Source organism: Gavialis gangeticus, unplaced genomic scaffold, assembly GCF_001723915.1.
Source record: "Gavialis gangeticus isolate Ggan-Ray unplaced genomic scaffold, GavGan_comp1, whole genome shotgun sequence".
NCBI classification, from domain to species: domain Eukaryota; kingdom Metazoa; phylum Chordata; order Crocodylia; family Gavialidae; genus Gavialis; species Gavialis gangeticus.
The window spans coordinates 15,131,111-15,146,201 of record NW_017729004.1 but is presented as its reverse complement, the minus strand read 5'-3'; the positions used below and the strand labels follow the sequence as shown (position 1 = coordinate 15,146,201).

Below are 15,091 nucleotides of genomic sequence, written 5' to 3'. Positions count from 1 at the left end.
AGGAGTAGAGACAGACATGTGATTGTCCATTCCTCTTTTCTCCCCTTAGCTCAGAGATTGGGGCACTTGTGTAAGACAACAAGATTCTGGGTCCCCCCAGAAAGGGACCTGAACCAGCACTACTCTCTCTTTTTTAACACAGGCGCTAATCACCATGCTACAAGTCACTATTACATAGTACATTGTCTTCAGCACTCCTTTTCACACTGAACTACTCAGACAGCCATTTGGAAAGCAGGAGAATAGAGGGCAGAGCAGGTGGGAAGTTGCGAACACCTTTCAGGCCAGAAACTTTTTCTCTGAGCCACCTACCCCTTTCTGGTTTGCATCTTCCTGGCCCCAAGTCTCTCCTATAGACTGCCCTATTACAGTTGCCCATGGGCCTAGCTTTAAAAGGAGAGCTGGAGACAGGATTTACTTATGGTTTACTTGTGGTGTGGTAGTTAAGAGCCCCATGTGAAGAAATCTGGAAGACCCAAGTTCAAACCCCCTTTTGGGAGCCTAAATTTCCAGGTGAGTGCCTTGGCCACTCAGGTATCTGGGGGAAAAGGTGGGACATGTCTTTCTGGTCCTGTTGTTACAAGTCTGCACAACTACATAGGTCTCCACATGCAGCCAGGAACAGGTTTCTCCTGTTAAAACTGTTCCCATTGGCACAGGGGAAGAGAGGGCATTTATACAAGTACCGTTTAGATCTTGGATGTGCCGGAGATCCACTGCTTTGAAGCAGACTCTATTAATTAAGTCTGCTCCACATAGGAGCTGATGCGCACTGTGTATAAGCAGTCAAATACATGCCAGCACAGAGAAAATGGCAGCAGTGTGCTTTTAAACTAAAGCACCACCAAGGTAACTTAGTTCAAAAGCACACCACTGCCATTTCCTTTGCACTGATGCGTGTTACGCCACTTGTACAACTGCAGGCCTCGCAGCGCCAGGCGTTTTTCAAAGCGCCTGACACTACAGCCTTTGCATGTGTAAAAATGCCCAGAGAGACCAAGCCTCCCAGTGACTTGCTTTAATAGAGAAGTACTTGAATGTTCACTGATGCAGGAACTGCCCACGTTTCCCTTATCAGTCACTCCTCCTCCGCCATTCCCCACCACCACCCCCAAACACAGACTGTAGTACTCAGGGCCCTCCCAGGGAGTTGGGGGTGTGGTTTCAAGTGCTGGCTGACAGAAGAAAGATTTGAACGTGGGGCCCTAGAATAAGCGCCCTGACCACTCATAGTCAATAAAAAGGAGGAGCACTGACACTAACACTGCTTCCCCCACCTCTATTCTGTGCAGAGCCCCTACCAGATCATGCCCTACACCACGTCCATGAATACTGGATGGATATAGGAACAAGCTACATGCCAAACTCCTCCTGTCTGTTTTACACTCAACACCTAAGAAAACAGCTTGGCAGCATGAAGGTGCCATCTTTTCTCACATGTTCTAGGCCAGAGGCTTCCTATGGTTGCAGGCACCTTTACTTTAGATGCTCCACCTCAAACTGCAAGCCAGTAGGAACCAAGGCTGCTCTTGGCTTGATTTTAAAAGATTAAATGAACTTGTAACACACTGCTTGTGTCATGTCACTGCTTTCCAGCCTGGGGAAAGGCTTCTGTATTTTCTACAGCTACACCATTTTTCATGCATGGAGTTGCAAATTGCTGTAGGCTGCATATTTTTCAGGTTTCTTATAATTCCTTATATGCTTCTGAATTTTTTTCAATGTAAATGGCTGAGGCCATTCTCTCTCTGCTCACAGAGGGTAGCTGCAGCTTCTATGACATCTATGTAGAAAGAAGCTGGAACCTGCTATTGTACTGTAAGAGATGAAAGCAACAGGGTCGCACAAATGATTGTAAACAGGTAGTGACTTACTAACCCAACCCCTAGAGAGAACTGCAATGAGTACATGACAAATAGAGTGAGGGAAGCAGGACTTCATGTTACAGGTCACTTTTTTGTTTCTTCTTTCTGTAGATGGAACCTATAAGAAGAGTTTCACAGTGGAGTTTTAACAACATCTGGCTTAACAGCTGGGTGAAAGGAAACTGAAACTTTAGAGCTGGACGCCAATACACTGTATAGCTTATTTTCCAAACTATGAGGCTTTGCCATGTGCACTGAGGAAGTATTTTTCAAATCAGCACAAGTAAAATGAGACAAATCCTGACTATGCTTACTCAGACAGAAGAATGAATCCATAAATGTCTAAAGCCAGTAAAGAGACAGTGATTGCTTACAGCCATTAAAAAAATGGCACTTTACTATAAACTCAGCATGCTCCTGCACTGAGCCCAGCACATGCCCAAATGAGGTATCACGTCCATTAGAAGCAACTTGTCCAACTTCTGTATAGATCGGGCTTCTTTGGCACTTCTATCTAATAGTCGATTCAATCAGCTTTAGACAAAAGTACCAAGAAGGCCTGCTGAAGCATCCAATCTATATGGACATTACGGAGCCGGATCAAACTATTGTACTGCTTCTTCCTGTAAAGCATGTTTGTGGGGAAAGGGGGGGGAAGTGTTTTTTTAACATCTGTAAACAGTCAGTATGTCTACTCATGAGGTTGCTGGCTGCCCCAGCTGGTCACCTAATATTCTTCTAATGCCATTTTACATAGGGAGTTCAGTAGGGTGACTCTATTTCCTAGAGTCTCAGGACACTTTGCTTCCCCTGCTTAGCCAGCTCTGGTCTCAGCTGAGCACACTGGGGGGAGGGGTGCACGTGCACTGCACGCATGCACGAAGAGGTAGGGGGAACAGGTTAGAGGAAAGGTTCTGAAAATGGAAAAAAAAATTCATTTGGCCAAGGGGATGGGTATTTAAAATGGGTCTGTCTTGGCAAAAATGGGATGCATGGCCAGCCTAGGGTTCAGTGCACCTCAAGCAAGACAAATGAACACCCCTGAACACTTGAGGGAAAGCTGTACTGCCTGGGATGGTGTCAGCTTTGACTCAACTGCCAAGGACTTGAATTAATAACAAACAGTTCCCTATTCTGTTATATCCCAGAGCATGCCAGGCCATGCATAGAAATCGCCCCTGCTCTGGCAACCTTGCCCTCTACATTTTAGGTCTAAGAAATAGCAGGATGGGATGAGGCCAATGATGATTACTGAGACAGAAATCCAGCTGCAGGAATGCAGCGCTCCAGCATTCTCAAGCTGCTCGTTCTGTGTTTTAGTTCATTTAAATAAAGCAAGCAGCACTGTGTGCTCCAGAAGTCAGAGATGTGCTTCCCAAAGCTTCACAAACCTGCTGCAAGGCACCCAGGATAAGCTTCTCCCATTTTGTAGACACAGGAACTGAGGCTCAGAACATGACTGACGAGAGGCTAAATGTTAGCAGCAGAACCAATGCTTGAACCCAGACAAACACCTGTTGTTACCACGGGGTAAAGTATGTTAAGTGCTGCTTTCTTCCTCTTTGTGCTTTCTCCTTTGACATACAGGCTTATGGCTAGATCCGTAAAGGGACTTGGGTGCCTCGCTCCACTCCAGGCACCCAACTGCAAAAATCTGGATTGCACAAATGACCTCTTAACTTCCCTCTCCAAAATCCATAGATGCCCAAGCCTTCAACTGTAAAAGCTCTCTAGGCACATGAAATTCTGCTTCTGGGTATGCTTAGAAATGGCTCAACTTTAATTCTAGGCTCCAGAGGGCTTTAAAAACCAGATATTCCTCTGTGGACCTCACCCACAGGGCCCAATCCAGTAGAGGTTTTCAGAACACTACTAATGGCAGGAGTTCCCACAAAACAGCCAGGGCTGATGCTACTCCACTCTTTCTCCAGCAGCTCAGCAGTAAAGTCACATACCCAGGATGTGCAAGTCTGGGGGCGGGGAGGAGTAAGTGTCCTTCCCTGCATTTCATCTCCTGCTTTGGCCATCTCTTGAAACAAAGGACTAGCCCTCAGTGAAAGAACAGGCTTCAGCACCTGTCTGCAGGAGAGAGTGCAAGGTTAGGAACACCAAGGGGAAGGAAGCATCTCCTTGAACCCAGGTGAAGCAATAAGGTCATTGAACAGCAGGCTTTATTTAGGATGAGCCCCTGTGCCTTAGGCTTTTTTCTGGGCAGCTCTGGCAGCCCCAACTGGGCAAGCCAGCTTTTTAAAAAAATCTTGTTTTAAAGCATTTATCTACCCTCATATATTGTACAATGAATTCCACTCTGTCACTAGGCACCCAAGGCACTGCAGTGCCAACTCGAGGTCTTTAAGGAACCCCAAGTGCAGAAGAATCACCGTCATTCTCAAGTCCTGATGACACAGGCTGCTCAAATAGAGATTTCTGAGAATATCTGTTATTGTTGCCTGAGCACCCCAGTTTGCTTGCTAAATGCCACTTAAATAGCCTGCAGTAAAAACTAAGGCAACTTGGTCAGGACTCTTGCCCACTATAGATGCGTAAATATAAGATCTCTTACAGCAGGGGTAGGACAGGGGGTTTGGAATGACATCTCCAAAAACTGAACCCCAATATTAGAAGCAATACAACTAGAATCTTTAGAGATAACCCCAGTGTGCATGTGTACCTGCATTGAAATGTTTAGTGCAATTTGGGAAAATTTTCTAAAATATTCTGGCAACTAAATTCTAAACTAGTTTTAATGGATTATCACTCCTTGCACACTTTTCTTCTATCCTTTCCTCTTTCCTTCTTTTTCTTTTCCCCTGTATTGCTTACTATTTGTGACAGGCAGATTAATAGGTATGTAATTGAGATATATGTATTTGATTTGTGTGTTGCAATTCAGAATCTATAAATTTCTTTTAGAAGTTTAGAATTGGAGGGGCAGTGGAGGGTGGTAATGGGGGGAAGATGCTTCACTTTTTTGGAGTTCCCACATTCTTTCACACTGCTCCTGGAAGAAGTGGCCACAGAAAGAAATCTATCCAGTCGGCTTGTTATATGCACAGCATGGTGTTTACAATGTGACTGCATTTCTGAGCCAGGTAGCCGAAGGGTGTGATAGCACTTAGGGTGAAAATAAGGAGCATCAATTCCCTTCCTTTGGGGGGAATCTGAATCCCCTAATTCAAGTGAGAGCAGCACATAAATGTATGGGTACTTGTTGAGAACCTCTGCTTTATCCCAGTAGGCAGACCAGGAACAGGAGCTGAGGGAGGAAGAATTGGTATGCCCAGCTGGGAGTCCCCCAATAGCCTCAGGATCAAGATGCTCTGTTCAGAAGCAAACCTTCCCTGTCAAAGTACAGAGTAGTGATTCTCAACTTTTTCAGACTCAAGGCACTCCTGGATAGACTCAAGGTACCCCTTGACGAATGCCAGCTTTTATTTTTCAACTTTATTTGCCTAAAGAAAAAGAATAGAGCAAGTTTTCCATTGCAAAGAACTCAAAGACTACAACTATGGACTTCTATGTGAAATCTCTGGGTTTATTTGTGAATCATGTTTGTAAACTTAACAATGGTCACATTGTGCGGCACACCTGAAAGGATTTCATAACACACTAGTTGAGACTCACTGGTATAAAGACAACTCACCGCCAGCTTTCTCCTTCTCCTGCACAAAGTCAGGGAATAACAAGGCTGTATGTGTAAATTCTCCCCTTTAAAAGGCCTCGGTCTTTCCAAATGCTTGAAATTTGAAGCTACAACCCAAAGCCGCTTCCTTTTCACTTTTAAATACATGGACATTTTCCATTGCAGCCAAATCCGATGACACGCATGGAGAGCGGCAGACTGCCATTACACAGCTGTGTGACATTTCTGCAACTAGCTATGGGTTGCTTACAAGAACACATTCCCTTTTAGATGCCTCATTTTGATTCTCTTCCCTGCATACATCCTGTTTTCACAAGACAATGCAATGCTGTGTCATACTAAGCCATGTGCTATTTAGTAGGGCTGTGCGAAGCTTCGGTCACCAATTCAATTCGGCAGAGATTTGGCCCAACTTGGTGGCTGAACCTCCAAATCCAAATCAAATCAGGAGACCCTTTAAATCTCTCCAAATAGAATCTGAACCCTACGAATCAATTCAGAGATTCAAAAAGATTCAGCAGTTTGGACATAGGAGACAGCTTTAAATATTTTGTCTCCATACCTCAAGGTACCAGGCAGCTTGTGAATGCTGTGATGGTGGGGCAGATGGAGCATCCCACAGGAACATGGTGGGGTCCCCAGCACGCTCGGCAGCAGACCCCCAGCTCAGTGAGTGGTGCCTTCTGGGTCTGGGGGGACACCCAGGGTCTCCCCAGAGCCAATCGCCAAGCCGGAGAGGCGCAGCAGGGGGGCCTCCAGTACACTTCCTGGCACTCCCAGAAGTGGACTGGAAGTACTTCCAGGTCCACGTCTGGGTTTGCCGTCGAGCACGCAGGGGGCCCCTCCGCACTCCTGTGGGATGCTCCATTCATCCCAGCATCATAGCATTCACCAGCCATGCCTGGTACCTCGAGGTGTGTAGAAAAAACAGTTAAAGCTGTGTCTATGTCTGAATCATTTGATTCTCCGAATCAGCATCAAATCTTCAGATTCAGCCAAATCGAATCGGGGACAGTGATCAAAATCAACTAATCGAATCACTGTCCCCTATTTCAGGCCAAATCCAAATCAAATACGGCCTGTTTTGCACACCCCTACTATTTAGTCACTTCCCCTTCTTTATTTTGATCAGCTTGGACCACATTTTTGAATTTCTTTTACTGTTCACTATCAAAGATGTGTCTGCATTACGACCAGTGATTTCATCATAAGTCTCATGCTATTTGGCTTTTCATGAAGGCTGACCTTCTGGAACCATGAGAATGAGTATCTTGACCCTTTTTTTGTTTCAATACAAGTTCCTTGTCCTTAAAATACGGTGCAAGGGCAAACAAAAGGCTCAAGCAAACACAATGCTTCCCTGTTTTCTTCAAATGGAATCTAGATTTTCAAGCCGATGTCTTTGGTTCAGAGGAGCTGACTCAGATTTTCTGGAATGCTTGGGGCTCGTAATACCAAGCTAAGCCCCAGGTGCCATTTTTGGAACTAGCTCATAGGTTCAGGTACTATCAGTGTTAATTACTGATATCAATTTACCCAGAAAAATGGCTGAGACTAAAAAAGAAGCTCAAAAGAGACAGCTGTAGTTTAAAAACTTGTTTCCCCAGCCTATTTCACTGTTTTCAGAATGAGAGTCTTCTCACTTTTGGAACCCACCCATCAAAAGGGTATTGTATAGCTGTTAAAAGATTCCTGTATGGCACACATTTTAAGGGTGAGTGATAGTATTAAATGGACAAAAGAATGAACCAGGAAAACGTTACCCAAAAAGTTCCAGAACTCTCTGAAGTTTGACAAACTAAAATTAAAAGCTCCCTGCATAGAAGCAAAGTACTGTAACTCCTTGCTCTTGCAGCCAAAACCTCTTAAGTAATGGGGGAGTTTTTTATCCATGTGTGAAATGAGATACAGTAGAAGAAAAATTTCAGACAGAAAAAAGGCTCCAACTTTTTCAGATGTATTGATTTTTTTTTTTTTTTTTTTTTTTTTTTTAAACAGGATTTACACGTTTCAAGCCTCAGGGCAAGAAATTATGTTGTTCTGCCAATATGTTAGGTCTGTAGAGAACAAAAGCATCTCAGAAGTAGATAGCATAGCCAGTTTTCTATTAAAGCTGAATGCAGTTTGCTGCAGGTAAATTAGGTACATCACAAAGCAAGCCAGAAAATTATGTTCAATAGCTGCTTATCCTCTTCTCTCAGTTCTCTGGAGGCAAAGTTAGTTTACTAGTGACTGCATTTCTTAACCACCTCCCATTCTGTTCAGCTAAATGGTATTAGGCTAATTCAAGTTTCTGTCAGAGAGAAAAGGGGTGAAAATATGCCTTATATAACACACAGAGACAACAGTCTTTTCCTCTCCATTTTTATGGAATTCAGCAGCTCAAAGATACAAGTATTATTGGAGGAAAAGGAAGCCAACAGCCAAACTGCATGGATATTTATTATTAGTTGCCACTGTTTTCCATATAAATATCACATTTCAGGCCCTTCATTTCAGAGTGAAAGTTTAACATGTAGCTTCACATTTAAAGTAAAATATACTGTATTTACTTGAATCTTAGGTGACCCTGAACTTAAAGCAACCCTCCTATAAGTAGATTCAACACATGGAAAAATTATAAAATTTGTTATACTTTTCTATGTATAGAATCTAATTATTGGAGGGTTATCTTTAATTCATCCCCCCACTCCACCCCTCCCCACTGTTACAGGAGGGCAGGCAGGTAATTTATACTATTCACTGTCATCCTCTATCACTCCAGTCTTCGGGCTCACCCAGTTCTTCCATTATGATATTCTGATCCTTCTCTGTATTAAGAAGGCCATGCAACTTTACTAATAAATTCTTCTGATGACACATTTTGCGCCAAGGTCATAAATAGACATTAATGAAGGTTGGTCCTGAAGACCAACCCTTGAAAGATCCATCTGTAACTTCCCTCCAGCTCAATTGTTTACCCGCTCCCATCCAACTTCCCTTCAGACACTTCAGTTGTTACAACTCTTGACCCAATACAATCCTCAGCTTCTTCTTCAAATACAGTTTCCCAAGTGGCACCACACCTAGTGTTTCAGCGAAATCCAAATAAATGTACAAGTTCCCTTGCTTAGAAAACAAATGATCTTTTCATTCAAAGGCCCACCTAGTTAATCTGGCATGATCTATATTTAGTAAAACTCCACTGACATTGACTTAATTTGCATTTACCACCATATCTTTAGTAGGGGTCTCAATCTCACAGAAGTACAATTCTGAGACCCCAAAACATCATGCTAATGGAGCTGTAAGACTATGCCTACCAGCAAATACAATGCCTTTCTTTTTACTTAAGAAACCTGAATAGATACATTAGTTTAGGATTACATGTTCTGGAGAATATATTTTCAACTCAAGATTAGTGTTGGCCAACAAGCTAAATTAACATGGCAAACACCAAGTGTAGCAATATGGCAGCTCTCAACAGACTCTTTCACCATCAGGCACCATAAATCAAGCACTAACAGCCCAAGGCACTACGAACCATTATGTTATCACCTGACAAACAGCATATGACAACTTTGGCACTGGGCTGTTGCCTATCAGTGCCACAATAAAAGTACAGACCCAGGGGCCTGTTCTAAGCCTGGCGCTATTCAACATTATTATTACCACCTGGAATGCAGGACTAGGGAGGTTCTTGATCAAGTCTCTGTTGGTTGCCTCAAGATCATTCGATTGTCAGGCACACCCTAGGAATGTGACACTGATGTGAACACACTGGGAGGACTAAGAGGTCTCAAAATGTGGATATTCTCTATTCAGTATCACCTCGATCAAGGTGCAGCCTCCCAAGTGGTTTGGAAGTCAGACAAGATAGTTAAGAAATCTGGGATAAAAAGACTTAAAAACCAGAAAGTGAGAAAGGAGTGAGAACAAAAGCATTTTTCAAATATCTGAAAGTCTACAATAAAAGAAAGAAAGAACAATTGCTTTTCTTTGCCACAGAAGACAGGACACAATGCAATAAATTTAACCTACAGTGGAGCAAATGCAGATTAAATCTTATGAAAAACCACTACATAAGAAAAGCAGGACAATAGCACATGCTGCCATGAGAGGTTATGGAATGTCCTTCACTGGATGTTTTCAAAAAGAGACTGGATAAGCAACTGTGTGGCATGGTCTGGGAATGCCACATCCCGTACCTGTGATGGAGTTGATGATGCCAGAGGTCCCTTTCCGCCCTGTGATTCTATGGATCTAAAAGCATGATTCCACTACAGCCAGTTTCTTCAGGGCATCTTTCAAATTCCTTTCAATTTAATGTTCCTTAATACTTATTCAAACAGTGGTTTGAAGCTGCAACCATTCAAATAGCAGGGCTGAATATGGTGTTAGAATACATAAAGGAGAAAGGACTAAGAGGCACAGAATCATGAAATCCAGTGTAGAGAAGCAGTTTACAGCTATCTATAACAGCTTGTAGGGGTTGGTGGAATAGCAGTCTTTCCACCTGGGGTTGAAAAAGGACTGTCCATGATCCATATGCACCTCACAGTAACACAGAGATGAAGCCCACTGAGCAGCTCCTGACGCTACATACTGAGTAACAAAGACTGCCAAACCAAGACTGGGCAATGTGATGGGATCCTCAGTTTACATGGACAGCACCTGCATGCCAAAAGGTACTTTGCAAATGACCCAAGAGAACAATATGATGGCAACAGACACAATTTGGATGCACCCTGCTAGGATGAGTTGCACCAAGTAAATACCAATCACTTACCTGGTTTTGATCATTGTAGTCACATTCCCTAGCTACTACTAGTCCTCCTTTCTGACTTGGGTGACCCTGGGCAACAAGACACTTGTTGGTTTGAAGGTGATACAACTGTGAAAGAAAAAGACTGCTTAATATATACAGTGAATTAGAAGGCAAGCATCAGAACAAACATTTGGCAAGTCTTCTAATAACTCCTTCCTAGAATTCATTATATACTCAAATTCAAAATACTTTCTCCCCTTTTAAAAATATAGCCATTTCCTTTGATCTAGTTATTTTTAATACAGCACTTGAAACCACTTAATTTTGTTTTCATGATATGCCAAATTTCCCTTTTCCCTAGAACTGGAAAGTACATGCACATCAGATGAAAATTTGGCCCTCCTGTATACAGATAACTATTTGTCTGCTACAACTTACACCTTCTTATTGGATATTTTATGGATTTTTTTTCTATGAATCACAGCAATTATAAATATAACATTTTCATTCCTCCTCCTCTTTTGGGACAAAAAACAGATTAATGCACATGACTTTTTGCAACCTGAAGACGACCAGAAAAAAAAAACCCATATTTTTCAGCTACGCTTAGTTACAATTCTTGTGGAAATTCAGCTTAGCATGCCAAATTTCCCACGTCTTCTAAATGAGTTTCTAGCCTAGTTTGGATATGCTCATTACTCTACAACTAGAATTATCTGGCTTTTGGTGCTTTGGTCATATTGGGATCAGACTCCTGACATGTGGCTATATGTTGAAGAAAGGCTGCTACCAGAACGAGATTCCTAGCAACTGTTCAGAAGCAATCCTGGTTTGACAATGGTGCTTTTACATATTCCAGAGTTCTGCCAAAAGCCTTAGTCATCTGGACAACAATCCCACAAAATAAATTAGCTGGAATGCTTTTATTCTGGTCTCAAATTATTTAGCGGGGTAAAACTACAAACTAAAGAGTAATCTCCATTTTGCAGTGGAATACAGAAGGAAAAAGATTTCACTCTGACAGTCTTGGAACAGCAGACCATCCTTAAATAACTAGCCAATTTTGCCTTAGCTACATAGATAAGCTTTTAGCATTTCATTTCCGTTTTATTTATCCTTTAATTCTACATATCACTTAAAAATATTACATACCTCTAATTGCATTAAATTAAAAAAGAAACTACCAGCATATAACTGGATGGATACAACATAATCAGGCAGCACAAGCAATTAAAATTCTCCATTTTTCCCTAAACATTATGCCCAGTAATATTGCCCTTTTCAGGTTCTTAAGAATACGTTCCATTCTCCATTCTAGTTTCTAGCATATATTTACTATCCCCTTGCCAATTCATGCTATAAGTGTTCAAATCAAACAGTTACATGAAAGAATGCTAAAGGACTTTTTCTGCCATCTTACAGATTTTAGGGAAGGTCTAATTTCCAGTTTTATTCAAGAGTATCCTTTTATAATTTACATGGTTTTAAAATAATTTGTCTGTTTTATTAGCCCTACCCATCTGCATTTGAGAATGTTGTTAAAAATGCTCACACTTTGTGATTATCATAGCTCTTTTCCACCTGTAGAACATGTACTCAATCTTAGCTCTGATTGTCTGAGAGAAAAAGGTAAAATTCAAGCAATTTATTATGAACCCTGAGGAGTCTGGCACATGGTGGCAGTCCTGGCTGATCATACTGTTACCTGGGCCTCTAGAATGAACTTGAGTAATTATTTGAGCCGAAGCTGATTAACTATTCTGGACCAATGTTGAGTCCAGTGATCAAATCCCTCATAACCAAACTGAAGCATTTCTGAGCATATTTATCTGTACACTGGCCTTCTTTATTCTAAAAATTATACAAAGCTCTTCTCTAAACCAAAGCAAAGAAAATCCTGGCCTAGAGAAATGGCCTATCACTTTACTTCAAGATATTCAAACACCTATATATCATGAGTCTCAAACCAACAATTCTTTAGTTAAACCTCTATTATCCTCTGAGAAAGACTGAATAGGGAGTTGCATGCATTGAGCTGATTCTCCACTGGTGAAGCCACATCTGGAGTCCTGTGTCCAGTTCTGGGCCCCCCACTACAGAAAGGATGTGGACAAACTGGAGAGAGTCCAGCAGAGGGCAACGGCAATGATGAGCGGGCTGGGGCACACGACTTCTGGCGAGAGGCTGAGGGAACTGGGCTCATTTAGTCTGGAGACGAGAAGACAGAGGGGATTTAAAAGCAGCCTTCAACTACAGGCAGTCCTCGACTTATGACAAACAGCACTTATGACCTTTATAAATTTACACCTTGTTTCGAGGTTCTGACACCAGTTCAACTTTACAACGATGGACACTGCTGCATCCAGCTGGTTAAGTCTCTTGTGGTGGGGCGAGGGAAGTGCACTGGGGGCAGATCAACATCCCCACAGCGAGGGAGAGATTGGGGCTAGGGCTAGGACAGGGTCTGGGGCAAGCACTGCCCAGCAAGGACGGGGTGGCATGGGGAGGGGGTGGGGTGGCTCTCGCCACTGTGCACTGCCAGTCCAGGAGAGCATGGGGGGGCAGGGTCCAACTGGATCTGCGCAGGGTGGGTGGGGTCAAGGTTGCGCTCCAGGTGGGCGTCAGTGGGAGTAGGGGCTATGCCCTCCTGCCGCTCACCCAGGTGGGCCAGGCTGGGACAGGAGTGCATGGGATGGAGCTGCTGCACTGCCTCTGGATGAGCGGCACGCATTGGCAGGACCTGCTCCAACCTCCCCACGCCTCCATCCCTCACCCCTGCCTACCCCAGCTGGGCAAGCGTGGGGGGAGCATGTGCCCCCAGATCTGGGGGAGGGAGGGCTATTGGCAGATTTTAGGATGGCTGCAGCCCCCACTCTGCCACCCTCCTCGCCCCAATCCAGGGCACACATGCACTTCATATGCCCTGCTGCCACTGGCCCAGCCAGGGCAGTGGGGTGCAGGGAGGCCAGGGCGGCTCCCGCCGTTGCATGCTGCTCGTCCAGAGGCAGTGCAGAGGCTCCATCCCATGCCCCCCTGCCCCAGCCCAGCTGAGCAAGTGGTGGGAGAGCACAGCCCCCGCCCCATGCAGATCTGGTTGCACACTTCCCCCCCCTCCCATGGCCTCCTGGACTGGCAGCATGCAGCAGCAGGAGCCACCCCACCACTCCCCCAGCTGGGCAGTGCTTGCCCCAGCCCAAGTCCCAGCCCCAATCCTTCTCTTACTGGGGGGTCACTGATCTGCCCCCCCAACACCCCTCCTTCCCTCTCCCCACCACAGACTTACCAGCTGGACACAGCTGCGGCCATCTTCATAAAGGAAACAATCCCCCATTGATAACATTGTTCCTATGGGGAAAATTGGTTCCAACTTACTACATTGCTACTTAAGATGTGGTTTTCAAAAACCAATTGTGTCGTAAGTCTGAGGACTGCCTGTACCTGAAAGGGAATTTGAAAGAGGATGGATCTAGGCCGTTCTCAATGGCGGCAGATGACAGAACAAGGAGCAATGGGCTCAAGTTGCAGCAAGGTAAGTTTAGGTTAGATATTAGGAAAGACTCTCTCACTAGGAGGGTAGTAAAGCACTGGAACAGGCTACCCAGAGAGGTGGTAGGATCTCCATCCTTGGATGCTTTTAAGATGCAGCTTGACAAAGCCTTAGCTGGGATGATCTAGGTGGGGATGGTCCTCTCTGAGGAGGGGCTAGATTAGATAACCTCCTGAGGTCCATTCCAACCCTCTTTTCCCATGATTCCCAATTCAATCAGTTGGTAAGGAACAAACCAGGACCCTGATTTTTAAAGCGATGTTGGCCCAACTCAGTTCTAAACTAAAAATGAAAATACACACATTGTAGACTGCCCCAAAGTTCCTTCTGTGTAAAATACTATTTCAACTGGTTTTGCACAGAAATAGATGTTCTCCAGCATGGATCACCCTGAGTAACTGCGGTTCTACAAATAAGTTTCATAGTTTTATAACGATGTACCACTAAATATTGCAGGCTATGTCCTGATAGGAGGTAGGCACAAGGTTACTGAATCAGTTCATGAATATTAATAAGAGGTTCCTTCCTGTACCCACATGAAATAAGAATTTATTTGAATGTCCTCTGTGTCCCTTTCACACAGAGAATACTCATACATAGTCTATGGAACTGAAGTTATTCTTTATTTCCGGGAAAGTTTAAAAATAATTACATTATTAAAAATAATTCAGCATTGGTAAAGGCAGGTGCAATTCTACTTATTTCTGGATCTGGATAAAAGCAATAAACCAAAGTCTACCTACTAGGAGATGAGCTAGGAGCAGCGGGGAGAGGGTGGACGCAGGCACACGGGTGTCTTACACCCGTGTGCCCCCTTACCGGACCCAGAGCAGAGGTGAGAGCAGCAACAGCAGCAAAGGAATGGAGCAGCAGCGGGAGCAGCAGCAGCTGATCTCCCTAAGGTAAGTGGGGCAGAGGGACCGACGCAGCTGAGCCGGATCCGGAGGGGAAGCCCCCCGGATCCCTCTTAGCTGAGCCGGTAGGGAGCCGCGCTCCCGAGCCACGTAAACAGGTGCGGTCTGTAAGAGCGCGCCGGCATTTGCACCAGAGGGTGAGCAGGAGGGGCCCAGAGGCTGACTCTTGGTAGTGTGGGGCAGAGGAACCGAACTCAGCTAGAAACTCAGCAACTTCTACAATGGTGTCGACACGGAGTGCTGCCAGGGCCCCTGCCCGGGGGGAGCGGCCTTCCCAGGGTTTGTCTGAGGCTTCCACCCAGACAGAGCCCCCGGGAGGGGGCTGGCACCCCCAACCCCGCGGGTGCTGCCCAGCAAGGCCTGGGGGGGCAGGGA

General features: G+C 44.5%; 1 protein-coding gene across 6 annotated transcripts in view; it reads right to left on the bottom strand.

Moving 5' to 3' along the window:
- The window catches only part of GALNT11 (polypeptide N-acetylgalactosaminyltransferase 11), a 106,057-nt gene that overhangs the window by 17,047 nt on the left and 73,919 nt on the right, over nucleotides 1-15,091 (bottom strand). For 5 of the 6 annotated variants that reach the window (XM_019508129.1, XM_019508127.1, XM_019508128.1 and 2 more), the window contains exon 10: nucleotides 10,277-10,381. In XM_019508129.1, the coding sequence (XP_019363674.1) occupies nucleotides 10,277-10,381 (105 nt within the window). Of the gene's footprint in view, nucleotides 1-9,874; nucleotides 10,162-10,276; nucleotides 10,382-15,091 lie in introns of those variants that run through there. The other variant, XM_019508131.1, reaches the window with a different exon arrangement.